The 14249-nt window shown below is 28.6% G+C and overlaps 2 protein-coding genes across 2 annotated transcripts; both read left to right on the plus strand.

Annotated features, from left to right (window-relative positions):
* The first annotated feature begins 882 nt into the window (after nucleotides 1-882).
* Nucleotides 883-6156, plus strand: LOC132934607 (uncharacterized). The gene is made up of 8 exons (XM_061000942.1): nucleotides 883-985; nucleotides 1105-1221; nucleotides 1311-1407; nucleotides 1720-1994; nucleotides 2496-2728; nucleotides 4099-4258; nucleotides 4461-4630; nucleotides 5528-6156. Exons 1-8 carry the CDS (start codon nucleotides 974-976, stop codon nucleotides 5826-5828), a joined length of 1365 nt encoding a protein of 454 aa, XP_060856925.1. The 5' UTR covers nucleotides 883-973; the 3' UTR covers nucleotides 5829-6156.
* Nucleotides 6157-8534: 2378 nt separating this feature from the next.
* Nucleotides 8535-13864, plus strand: LOC132934730 (tyrosine-protein phosphatase 99A-like). The gene is made up of 4 exons (XM_061001067.1): nucleotides 8535-8729; nucleotides 11813-11998; nucleotides 13178-13467; nucleotides 13549-13864. The coding sequence occupies exons 1-4, from the start codon at nucleotides 8618-8620 to the stop codon at nucleotides 13726-13728; spliced, it is 768 nt and encodes a 255-aa protein (XP_060857050.1). The 5' UTR covers nucleotides 8535-8617; the 3' UTR covers nucleotides 13729-13864.
* Nucleotides 13865-14249: the final 385 nt, after the last annotated feature.

Genomic DNA, 14249 nt, shown 5'->3' on the forward strand with positions numbered 1-14249 from the left:
GAAGAACCTTGAATTAATTTTTCAAGCATTTTAAACAAAGGTATTTTATCTTATTGACTTTAAGGGGGCTCCAGTCGGTTTTATCAAAAGTCAAAACTAATGTAGATTTGACCAATCTAAACATAAATTTCGTTTGTTTTAATATTTTTAATAAAGTTTACTAGGTTTCCATCAAAGTGATTTTAAATATCTATTTTTTCAGCTTTGATATCTAAAAAAATAATATGATATTTTTGTATTTATATTATCACATTAATATGCAATATGTCACTAACAATAATTGGAATATTAAAAATCACCTCGATGGAAACCTAGTAAACTTGTTAATCAACCATAATCTGTTTTAAAAATTAAAATCCGTCAAACCAAATTCCTCCTGTTTTGTCTGGCTTTTTGGTCTAAAGTCACTTTTTATTCATCGAGTGGAGCCCCCTTGATAGAAAAAAATCCAAAATTACAATTATCTATAAATATTAAATAGCTAATAAAGAGTCAAACATTTTTTTAATTACATGTATTGAAAATACTGATATAAACTTATTATAAATATATTATATTATTATGTTTACATTTAATTCACTTGGTCACTACAGTTATTTGTTTTAATGAATCGATTTTGTTGAAAACTGGTTTTTCTTAAAAATTCCCGTTTGTTTTTCCCTGCAATTATTAAAAAAAGTACTGGGAATTTTTAATTTTACCTTCCAAAAGTTACCAATAAGATATTATTTCCTACCAGTAAATATGTACATGTACCGAAAGTCTAAAAATCTAAGCATTTTTTCTTCTGTATACCGTGTACATATAGTACATACAAACAAACAAAAAATAACACACATCATTGTAAAATCAATACATTTAATGCTCCGCTCAGAATCCAAAATTTTGTTTCACTAAGATAATACAATTGTAGGCAAAATCTGACGAAATAAACGTGTTAGAAAGATTTCGACATAAAAGTGAACCACATTGGATGTTTTTTTTTGTAAGTATATATATTGATTATTAATAGTGAGTAAAACATAATTTTAAATATATTTAAAATAAATAATATTTAACGTACTTACTATAACTTTTGATTTCTTCATTAATTATAAAAAAAAGGATGGGAAATTGGTTAAAGTCATTATTGGCGCCGATGCTTCTAGAATAACACAATCAATAGTGGAGGAGTTGGATCAGTATGTTAAGTACAAGAATGGAGAAATTTATAAGGAATTTGTGAGTATACAATAGAGAATTTGTATTTATGTGCATGGACAATTATTAACGTTGAGTTATACCCAAATATTAAATTGTTATAAATTAAGATACCAATAAGTAAAGTGACTGATGAGGAAAAAAAAAGACTAATGGAAGTTGAAAACTATCAAAAACAGAAATCAAAGAAAGAAAAAATAATTAGAGGTTTGTGTTGTTTTTATTTTTTGACTTTTGATTATTTATACTCAATACTCAGTTATGTTGTTGGCTCACTGCTTATTAAACTGCAGTTTGCAGTCATAAAAAATAACTAAATAATATTAATCCGTGTATAATATTATATAATATAGATAGTTATAATATTAAAATCTAATATACCTAGGTAATGTAGTCAGCCCAATAGCCGTTGGGATACCTATATATTTTTAATAAATTCTCATACATTTCTCCTATTATGAAATGGTACAAGTGGGTAGTTCTGCAATTTAACACAACTTATAAATTCGATGATTTCAGATAAAAGAATGATGAAAGTAAGAGAACGGGCTTTGAAACAATTTTCGTATACCATCCAAATGCAAACGTGTGTCATGTTTTTCCCTCACACAGTTAAATACATAATGGTGGAAAAACCAATCGAAGATGGCGCCGAAGAGCTCGAAGAACCTCCTGAACCTGAGATGATACAAAAAAGGGTGTGTGAGGTGGCCAATTCATGTGCTAGTAAGTATGAGGAACTGATCGTTATTGAAGCTAAAGAAGTGAATTTGACGGAAGATAGTTTGTACCAGGTAAATATAATCATTTTTTAAATATTACGGTCAGTAAGGATAATAATATAGCCAGTAAAAATATTCGATGATATTGAAAAATCATAAAATATAACCAAAAAAATGTATATCTTAGACAGGAACAAAACAATTTGATGAAATAATAATAGCAAAATATTTTAGTAACATAAAAAAAAAATTTAATACAATATAATCTACCGAATATTTTTACAATATGTCAATATGTATTATATGGTAGGTATATATTATGCATGTAATACAACTAAATATTTCGGACTAAAATTCTCATATAGGTACTATATATATATACCATATATATACTCATGTATATATACCATATAATATATACCATATATATACTCATATAGACAAATGGCATCAAGATATAAACTGATTATTGCACATTTCGAATTATACTATTCGGTTGTCTATTGTTTCATTGACTAGTTTGTCGATTGAAAATTATAGGTATATGAATTATATATCATCTTACCGTTGTAGTTGTTTTTTATGGAAAAAGAGTTTTTGGAAAGTTTTTCGCAAGAATTGGTCGATGAGCTGTTGAGTAAAAAAGTATATTCTGTAATGTTGTCAATGCCTACTGTCAAACGCGATACCACTGCCGAAGAAGCAGCCGAAAATGCACCTGTTCCGGACTTAATGGGAGAAATAGAGTTAAAGTTGAGCAACATAATTTACGGTGACGGAAGCCCATTAAACCCTAGTCCGAATTCGTAAGTACCTAAACTAAGTAGTAAGTACTAAACTAAGTACGTATCATGTATGTTGCCTACTAGGTATGGTATACTATGTGTGGTAATGTATACGCGTTAACGTAGCATTTAAGAAAATTTTAATTTTATTTAATTTTAAAATAAAATATTATTACAAAAAGGTGCATGGCCCTTTAGGTAGCCCTGGGTACCACTCTGCCAGTAGCGTGTAACATATATTATAGTGTTCAAGTTTTGCTCAGGCACACCTTAAATATGGGTGGGTGGGTATTGAAAGAAGAAAAATACGATATTTTATAGGTCAGTACTCAGTATAACAATATTATGAGGGGTAGGTTACCTACAATTATTTGAGCAACACTACTTTTTTTATGATACACGCCACCGTGCTCTGCTGTACACTAGGTGTCGTGTGGGGTCACTGTAAATTGTAATGGATATACTAAATTTTAATTCAACAATATTATATCATTGTATACGAAAAACGATTCTGAGCGAAGACTATGTATTACTAATTAATAATATTACTAAATATATTATATGATATATTATTATTTAATATTTATATTGTTATTTAAGTAGGTATAATCTAATTTATTAATAGTAAGTAGTCGGTTGAATTAATTTTTGCTTAAAACATTGCATCTGAAATATTGTCATTATGTGTATAAAATATAATAATATATATTAAATGTTTCATGTACCTACAACGAATACTATTTTTAAATTACAAGAAAATAACTAAAATTGTTATTCTTTGTTAATATATTTTACTTCGTCCAAATATGAACTTAAAATGTCTATAAAAAAAAAGTGGTTATTACAGTATACAATACTTATGAGAAACCTTGTTTTGAATTGTTAATCCTTTAAGTTATAGCTATAAAAATCGAACATTTTATGCATTTTTAACTACAAAATTATGTAAATTTTCATAATTTTGACTAAATTTGTCAAATTTAAACACTTAATGCTTATAAAATAAAATTCTGACTAGATATATATATTTTTGATATTCTTTAATAGGTAAATTAACTACTTATGAGTTATGAGGAACCACTCATGTACTTTCTGTGTATGTGCATAAATATTGTTATTTAGTATTTACGTATATAGTGTATATTATTATTCATGACACCAAATTAATAAATTTTGGTACAAAACTTTATTTATTAAACTTTATTAAAACATTTTTATTTAAATTAAGAAATTATAAAGTGACATATTTTTAATTCATAAATGTGTATACCTATATTATATTCATTAGGTTAATTTTTGTAGGACACTCGTATTTTAATGTTTTTTTAATACATATGTAACAACAATTTAGTCGGTAATGTCACTTCAGTTAGTGACCATATTTAATATAGACTTGCAGATTTACATGCGGCAGTAGACGAATACGGACAAAAAATACCATCAATATATACCCCTAGAAATCCTTTGGGTAAAGCTTCAGCACTCACCATTTTGTTCGACAAATTCTGCCGAAACAATGGATACATCGCACCCCAGCCACCTTTACCACAGGTTAGAGAACTAACAGATGCTTGGTAGCCGGTAGATATTTTTTGTTTCCTATATATTACGGTATATAAACAGAAACCGATAATGTTATTAATTATTATATTACTTATTTGTTGCACTGGTCACAGAGGCGCATTTCCAAAACAAATTACCTATATTTTGTCATACACTCACTTACACACATATACGGCGTATTACTTTGCAGTACCTTATCATTTTTGATATCAACAAATCAAACGCCGTGTTACCGATCATTGAGGATCTGGAAGACACAGTCATCTACTACGGGTTTTTCCGTAGCGCCGATCCTGAAAACCCCAAGCTGCTGTGTAAAGACCCTGAATTGTTGTCTGTATATGGCATGGACAAGGTTGGGTAGGTATCTTATATTATTATAACAATATAGTGCTTAAATATACCTATTAAGATTAAATAAATACGAATTAAGATCGGTTAGGTAGCCATTAAAACAGAATAGTTAATGGTTTACAAAAAAATATTAGATATATGAACTACGAAATATATATTTTATTTTTAAACTAACAATTCGTGATGATTATCAGATTGTTGAGCATTCCTGTAATTTACGCAGTTTTTGTTTTTAAGGGGATTCGATACCGTGATTTTCTGTTTTTGTTTAACACACGCGCGACGTAGTATTTTAGACGTGTTTTTTGCCAAATATACCAATTGATCTAATGATTATCTATTATAAAGTTTTTACTTTTTAGACGTTTATGTTAGCTTTCTGGAATTTGAATTTGAAAATGTGTGCCAGAAATAGTTTTTTAGATACTTGATAATAATTAATAGACATAAACAGGCAACAGCACACGGGCTTATCCTACTGGAGGACACGAATAACAATAATAAGTAATAACTAATAAGTCTATTCATAAAATTTTCAATAATACATTGATGGTTTGAGTTTAACCATGATTTATCTCGTGATGATATTTAGATATTAATCATTATTTCACGGTAGTGCCTATGTTATTGTTGATTTACCATTATAGTACTATCAAATTTATTATTATCTATTATAAAAATTCGAATTTAAAAAATATTAAATGGAAAAAAAATTTTTGATGTGGTCAAACATGAAAAGAAACACCGTATATTATATTATTAAACACATTTTTAGTTTTAAATTTTAAATTTTTCCATATCTGCGCTAAGATAATAATTGTGTTACTGATTTTTTTTTTTTAATTTTATCTATATACTCGTAAAGTAGGTATAATAAATACAAATATTATATTTTTTATATAGCAAAGAGGCTAAATTGGTGTTGTCTGTGCTTATGGACGACAAGGACAAGAGTCTGTTGCGGTTGGTCGACATTGGTCCGATATACGTGAGCCCGAATCACGAAGTGGGCATCGATGATGCTATTAAGTTTTTCCCATATAACTTCGACGAGATGGACGGTGAGATAAAATTGTGGCTGGAACAGCAGGACAATCGGAACGAGGAGGATACGGGCGCGGAGTACGAATTTGACGAAGGTGATGAGGGAATTATTGAAGAAGAGTACTCCTCGCAAGATCAGCAACAGGTCCCAGCGAAGTAGACTGTCTTCGGTTAACATTATGCAAGTTTGATTATTTCCAAACATTGGCATGGATTCTGGATTATATTTTGGTCTCAATTATTAACTATTATAATAATATGTGTATATACATAACTGTACATATTATATCTATATGTCATTATATCCACAGTACATATTTTATAGATAATCATACTATTATAGTGGGAAATATATAGTACGGGTAGAAGTGGGGTCCAATCAGTTTTTAACAGGAGATGGCAAAAACTTTGCCTATCAGCCAGTTTAACCTATACATATATTAATAAATATATTTTATGATATATTTTTATTGTTATTAAATTAATTTATTTTACTATTAGTTATACGGCTTAGGTTGAATACATTTTTGCCGAAAATAATGCATTGTGTATATAAAATATAATAATATATAGGTACCCACTATAAAAGTTTCAAGTACCTATACCCAAAAATAATATTTTTAAATTACAACAAAATAATTATATTTTTTAAGATTTTTTGGTTACTGTATATAAACTAGTTATGACTTATGAGAAACCTAGTTTTACATTTTCAATCCCAAGCTTTAAGAAATTTAACATTTTATGCATTTTATCTACAAAATGACTAAGAAATGTTTGTAATTTTGAAAATGTTGTCAAATGCCTTCAAAACAGATCGTGCCTATGCATCTTTAATGTTTTAAAAACAACTTATTAAGATCATTGTATAACATTTTCAAGCTTTGACCCTGCAAAATATTTTTTATCGGCATTTAAAAAAAAACAAAAATTTTATATGTCAAAATATTTTGAAAATTTTGTTACGCAAACGAAAAAACGAAATACTAATATACATTTTTGGTGAACATTTTAAGTATCTACGGTTATTTGTTTTTAAGTTACACCAAAAAAACTAATTTTGCGTAAAAATGCCATTATTCTTTAATTTTTTTTAATTTTGCTCGATTATTGTGAATATTAATAGGAATTTTACTTTTGACCACTCCAAGTACCAACTACATCAAATTTACTACCAGAACCCGCCCTCAAAGTTGAAAACTGAAGCATTTTTACTGATCTAAAAGGTGATAACAAACACAAAAAAACTAACATCATTGTAAAATCAATATAATTTATCATCACTCCGCTCAGAATCTAAAAATTGGTTGTTTTGTACCGGGATCTACCAAATAATTCAACGAATGAAATTAAAATATATAAGTAATATAATATTTAAAGTAAAAAGCTTATTAATAATATTTAATAATCAATCTTATTAAAAATAATTAGGTACTAAAAGTTTCTAAAAACGTCTCTATCAGCTATTGGAATATAGCTCCATTTGACTCCATTTGGCTCCATTTGACTCGCGAGAGTGTTGTAGTAACATTGTGGATATGTTGCAGTGATATTGTAGAAACATTGTAAAGGTTAGAAAATATAAATATTAGGAAACAATGAAAATATATGTTGAACGTATGCTGTGATTATGATTGCTGTTGGACGTATTTACAACGTATTTACAAAGTATTTACTGGCACTGCGACCGCCGACCTACGATACGGAAACCGAGAACGAGTGGCGACCAGCCCCTGCGCTCCTGGTACTCTGGAGTCCGTTTCGTCGGTTTCGCAATCGGTACTTTTACGACGCACAATTTTATGGGAACGAAAAATGATCGTATAAAAAAGCGGTATCGTGCGATTATAATGAGGATAACAGTCAAGCGACAACCATTATAAAAAAACTGATTGCAATATTATTAAAATTACTTACCTACTAAAATTAACAAATGACAAATATAAAATTAAATCAAATATAATGTTTAAAAATATGTAAAGAAAATCTTAAAATCGTAATAGAAATTAAGAAATTAGATACCTAGTTAACGAAAAACGATGATTTTAATTATTTTTTCACGCCTGTGCCGAAAGTTTAGTTTTCGATGACTGTTGGACCGTTGGAAAGCGACGTTTTTCTGTCCAGCGGGCGATAAAGTGGGAATCCCCAAAAGTACCGGGCGGTAAAGTGGAAATCCCCAAGAGTACTGAGCTCAGATATCACGCGTATTCTCTGAACGGACACTAAAATCTATACTACGGTACTCATAAAACTTAAACTTTTGATTACATCTTATATTCATATTATAATCTCTATGCATGACGCTTAAACTAAATAAAACCAAATCGTTTCATTCATGAAATATTGTTTTCGTAGAATAGTCCGGTTCTTGCATAGATGCCTAGCCTGAATTACCTTTGACGTGATGGCACAATCAATGAACGCAGAGGCATGACAAAAAATAGTATGTGTGGCTCGTGCGGGAAAGCAATTTCAGTCTTGGGCGAAATACGGACCTCGCCTACAGCTCGTGCCACACACATAGCCCGCGATTGAAATAGCCCTTGACACACAATATACTATTGCTAATTGCTATAGTTGAAAAAAGTTTTTCGTGTGTTTTTCATTATAATGTTCTCTTTCCTACATGGGGTACTATTTAAGGTTATGTTCAAACTTCAAATAATTGCCGCCCGCCGGGATAATATGAAATATTCTAAATTTCTAAAATGGAATTATAATAATAATATAATATACCTATTAAGACTTTTGAGTTTTGAGTAGTTTTTGTCATTATATAATATATAATATTTACCATTTTAATTCATATAACCTCAAATTTGATAGTAATACATGAACGCATGATAAGCTTCAATGGCCTATCCATAGTATCCATATTTTTATTATCTATTGGGACGACGTCGTCGTGAACGCTCGCACATATCGTACACTCACACCGTCCGGAAGATGTGGATAGCAACATGGTGTTTGGGCTTCGTCTTGTTCTCGTGTCCCAATTGCCTGTACGTTGGCATCGGACTCGCAGCCGCCCAAAACAAAAACAACTGTGATTCACAGGGTAAGTCCATAATCTGCAGTAAAGAGGTGTCTCGTTTCTGTCATCTTTACGCTTTCGTAATCACGGACGGTCCCGGCTGGCGGTCGCCTGTCTTGCCCCCTATAGTTTACAGGGTGCTTCACAAGTTGTGATGGGCACTACCGAATAGTTTACACTATCGAATAGTATTCGATAGTTTGAATAAACTATCGAATATCTATTCGAATGTTTTTTACATAACCGAATAATAGTTTTTAAATAAAAACTATCAAATAGGTTGATAAACTATCGAATAGTTCGGAAGACTATTCGAATAGTACTATCGAATAATTCGGAATAATATTCGAATAGCACTATCGAATAATTCGAATAAGTTTCAATTTCAAATAGTTTTATTATGGAGATGGACTATTCGAATATTTCAATTCGTAAATTATTATTAGAGCATAGAATTATATGCATTAAAAAATAAAAACCAACCAAATATGCCCTTCAATATTTTAAATATGCGCTAAAACAGTAAAACGTTGAAATATGCAAAAAATAAAAAATATCCATAAAAAAATATGATTTATTAAAAAAAAAACATCCAAATGGCAAATATACAATTAAAATCGTAAAATAAAGCCTTCAAAATAGAAAAAAAATGGATAAATATTAAATATTTGCAAAAATATGCACTAAAAAAGTTTCATTTTTAAAATCGTTATGCTATGAAACAATATTTTATGCTCACTTAGCATATCATACAATCAGGCAGAATAAATATGCAAATGCGTATAAATCCGCGCATAGGTATATAGTATATACTATATACCTAACAATATGTGTAACCATCCGGGTTTTTACTTTTTAGTTTTTAGCGACGAATAAAATAGTAAATAGTAAATACTCTATTACGAATTTTTTATTTGATAATTCTAAATTCACTTAGAAAAAAAACAATGAAAAAAAATGTAATGGTCTAAAACTCTAAAAAGAAACTATTCGTACTATTCGACTATTCGAACTATTCGACTATTCGAATGAATAAAAACTATTCGAACTATTCAACTATACGAATGAATAAACTATTCGACTATTCGAACTATTCGAATGAATAACTATTCGAATAGTCTTAAAACTATCGAATATATCGTGACTATTCGAATGTTTTAACTATTCGAATAGTTTTGGAATGACTATCGAATAGTTCGAATAGTGAACTACTATCGAATAGTTCGATAGTGACTATTCGATAGTGCCCATCACTAAATTCACAACGCGCGCTTCTGGCGGCTCCTCACACGGTTCATACGTTTTGTCCGTTTGCAGATTACTAACCGACACTGACTCAGTTTATTGATTTTTCCAAGTACCTGATTCCATACACTCCTCTTTTGAGCACTTTTCTCTGACTGCTCTTTTAGTACCTATGCCCAGTGCTTGACTTGGCAAAATTAAAGTAAGGGGGCTATTTACTATTTACTATTTACTATTTACTTTTAAAAAAAGAGAGTTCCCATCACTTGGTAAACTTGAGCTATGCCCCCACATCCTCTAATAACACTTTTTAAATTATATAGAGAAATATTTATAAATAATCAACTAAAAAAATAAGACGTACCTAGGTAATTACTGTACGTACCTATTATATATATTATATATAATAAATAATAACAAACGCGAATGGATAATAAAAGTAAATTAATTAATGGTTTAGTAATAATTAGTTAATATTAACTAATTTATAGATCTACGGTAATGAAATAATCCATAAAACAAATTATGGATGGTATCTCACACATTTTGATAAAAATAATAGTTGGGGTATACTGTATACTAAAATTTCTGAAAAATTAGTTATGGTACTCCGTCATCCTGTGTACCCCCCCCCCCCCCCCCCTTAGTCGAGTACTGAATATGCCCATATATTTTTCTTATCATATTTATGCGTACATTTTATGAGGTCTGCTGCATCAGTTCAAGTAGTAAACTGCAACCAAAGTTAGCTAGCTTTTTTTTTAACAAAAATATATTATAGATATTAAGAGGACGTGATACCGTAATACGCAAATTCTACTCAAAGCAGAACACGTGTAACTTCGTTAGTTTAAACATTAAAGTGAATTGACCTCTTATAAAATCTAATGGTAAGATTATCTAGACAACCTCATAGGCTTTTTATTATATTTTATTTTTTAAGCGAGTTAAGAGTACTTTAAGATGTATAAACAATTTAGAATTTTAAAATACTCATAGCTCGCTTTAAAATTGAAATATAATAAAAAGCCTATGAGGTTGTCTAGATAATAATCTTACCTTTAGATTTTATAAGAGGTCAAATTATTCTAAATTTTAAATTAACGGAGCTACAAGTGTTTTGCTGAGCGTAAAATTTGGTATGTTATGCACTCGTAAGACGGAGACAGCACATGCCGGTATCACATCCTCTTAATATATAAAAATATACTTACATAATAATACTTGATACATTAATTTTTATATTCGTTTTGTACTATTATTATGAATATCGGCCATTATAACGCATATTTATATTATCTATATAACTTGTTTAAAAATAAAACAAAAATTGTTCAATAACATATTACTTCAATACTTCTTCAAAATCTAAATGTAGACCTAATTTTCATTAGCGTATTTTGCATCTATGGTCATCGGTAGACCGGTAAGAGTTTTTAGATATTCAATTATTTAATAGGTACAAATGATAGATTTCAGATTCAAAATTTAATTATTTGATTATGAATTTATATTTAATTTATAATAATAGATAGGTGTTGTGTCAAATTTACATCTATTATCTATAAACTATTTTGAATTAGGTATAATGAGAAAAATATTTTATTCAAAAATAACAAGTTATTACCTACCTATTATTATTTTACTATTTTTTATTTCTTTATAAAGTTTTCTTTTATAATTAGTTTTAAATCCTAATTATGATTTTATCAAATTTATTGTTATCAACTTAATTTACAAGGCTTCCAAAATTGATTGTAAAATATTCTATTTGTATTTTTTAAATTTACAATTAAATGTTTGAATATTAATAGAATAGTTTATATTAAAACTGTAATTGTATATATATGTTATTGTTACAGTAACCAAAAGTAAACCACAGAATTTAACTGTTGCTAATGTAACCAGTCGAACAATAACAATAACATGGCTCGCACCAAAAGATGGTGAGGATCGAATAACCAATTACAATCTTTATTATTCACATGACAATAACACATATGCAAGATTATTGGCAAATACACACATATATACAATTGTAAATCTCAGTAAGTATATAATTATTTTAAAATATTCTAAACAGAATATTCTTATTAGTAATTTTATAATGGAAAATGTTTATTTTATAGTCTTCTAAAATCCATTTAGTTAGGTAAACCAGCTGTTTTTAATTCTTTTATTTCTAATAACTTACGTATATGTATGTATATAAATTTATATATATATATATATTATATGCACACGTAATAGATGTGCTATTAGTGGGCCTCAATGATTTTTTTACAAAATTGGTGGTCCGCACAACTAAAAAAGTTGGGAACCGCTGAGGTAAAATTACTACTTGTAGAATATGGATATGTCATCGGCATTTTATAATTTTGAGTTCCGATACATCTTTCTTTCATTTTTATACTCCAGTTAGACAGTTAGACATAAAATTACCTTCAAAAAGTCTTTTAGGCACTCACACATTTAAAATCCTCTTTGAGCTTTTATTGATTTATACTGTTAATACTATTGTGATAAATTTATAATTTAATATACAATATAAAAAACAAAAAAACTGATCTTAAGTTGGTTAGCTTAGAAATTAAATGAAACACATTTTCATATAAGAATTATTTTCCTATCAATATCAAAATAAAAAATACATTTGCCTTAAATCTGGACCTTATTCATTACTATTACAATCTTTTCATTCATGACAACAGTCCCTTACCTAGTAGGAACTTGTTTATTTTTAAACACATTTCCAAGTTGACTATAAGCTTTGGGATATTATCATCTTTTAATTTAATTTATTTGTTTTTATGGTTATTTTCTAGAATATATTTGATAATATTCTAAAAGTTTATTATAAAGTTAATTGTTTGTTGACTTTGAGTATACAATAGAACCAAACATTGTAAGTCTATTTTTTATTTAATTTAAATTTAATTACCAAAATTAACTTTTATATTTCCAAATATTTGAAATTATTTTATATCTCCTGTTTTACTATAAAAATCATATCATATCATATATTATCCATTATGTACCCATCTAACTGGGTAATACAAATATGAAATATTAATATTATCGTGGTATTACAACAAATTTTAGATGTTACATTTTCTTATTGTAAATAGTTACTTATTTCTATTTTTATTTATTATTAAAACAAAATGTCTAATCTCAATTATATGTATTTGTATATTTTTTATCGACTTACATTCTTAAATTTCTAGTACCTTACACTGAGTACCAATTACACATTGTAGCCAAATGCGAACAATATATAAAAAGTGAATCTTCAGATACGATAATTCAATATACTGATGTTGATGGTCCAGGTCCACCAATTATTACAAATGCTACATGTGTACCAGGAACTAATGGTACATCTATTTTCTTACAATGGACTACACCTCGACTATTTTATAGATCAGTGGATGAATATATTATATATGTTTATGATACTTCTGATATTGTTAAGAATTTCAACATTTCATTACCAAAAGACAGTATCAATTCAAATGTATGTAAATTATAGGTTTTAAAATAGCATCGTAACATAATACTTGATTTAATTAATTGTGAAATTATTATTGTTTTCTAGCATAACCAGTACATTGTTCAAAACTTAACAGACAATACCATGTATGAATTAAAAATAAAAGGAGCGACAAAAAGTTTCCTAGGCAATCATTTAATTGAAGGTGAAGCTTCAGAACCTCGTTCTGTCTACTTACATAAAGATTGTGATAATGATAATACTTCGAAAAATAATCATAATTAAATTGAAAATACAAAATCCCTTTTGATTGGTTTATGTTGCGTATTGGGATTACTATTCATTGTAGCTGTTGTTTTATTATTATTGAAAATATTCATTTTTGTTTATAAACATTAATATAACATATTTTTAAATTAAATCTTTTTATTGCCATAGCTAACAAAATGTGTGATGCTTTACATGTAACACATAAAATAAATGTTTTGTACTATAGATGCCATCCTGTGTGTAGGGTATACTTTCATGCTGCTTATCATTATCTGGAGGATCCACCATTTGTGTTACGTACTGTACCAATATTGCCAAATTCTGATTGGTGGAAGCATTAACATGAATCTCATGTTGTGACAGTGGATGGTTTTGCTAGGCATGTAGCTAATTTTCATGTTGATGGATATATTGGTTTTAGCAAAGAATATGAAAAAAAAAGACAAAAAATAGTTTGTGTGGCTCGTGCGGGAAAGCAATTTTAGTCTTGGGCGAAATGCGGCCTTGCCTACAGCTCGTGCCTCACAATATACTAT

Source organism: Metopolophium dirhodum, chromosome 1 (genome assembly GCF_019925205.1).
Source record: "Metopolophium dirhodum isolate CAU chromosome 1, ASM1992520v1, whole genome shotgun sequence".
In the NCBI taxonomy this organism is placed as follows: Eukaryota; Metazoa; Arthropoda; class Insecta; order Hemiptera; family Aphididae; genus Metopolophium; species Metopolophium dirhodum.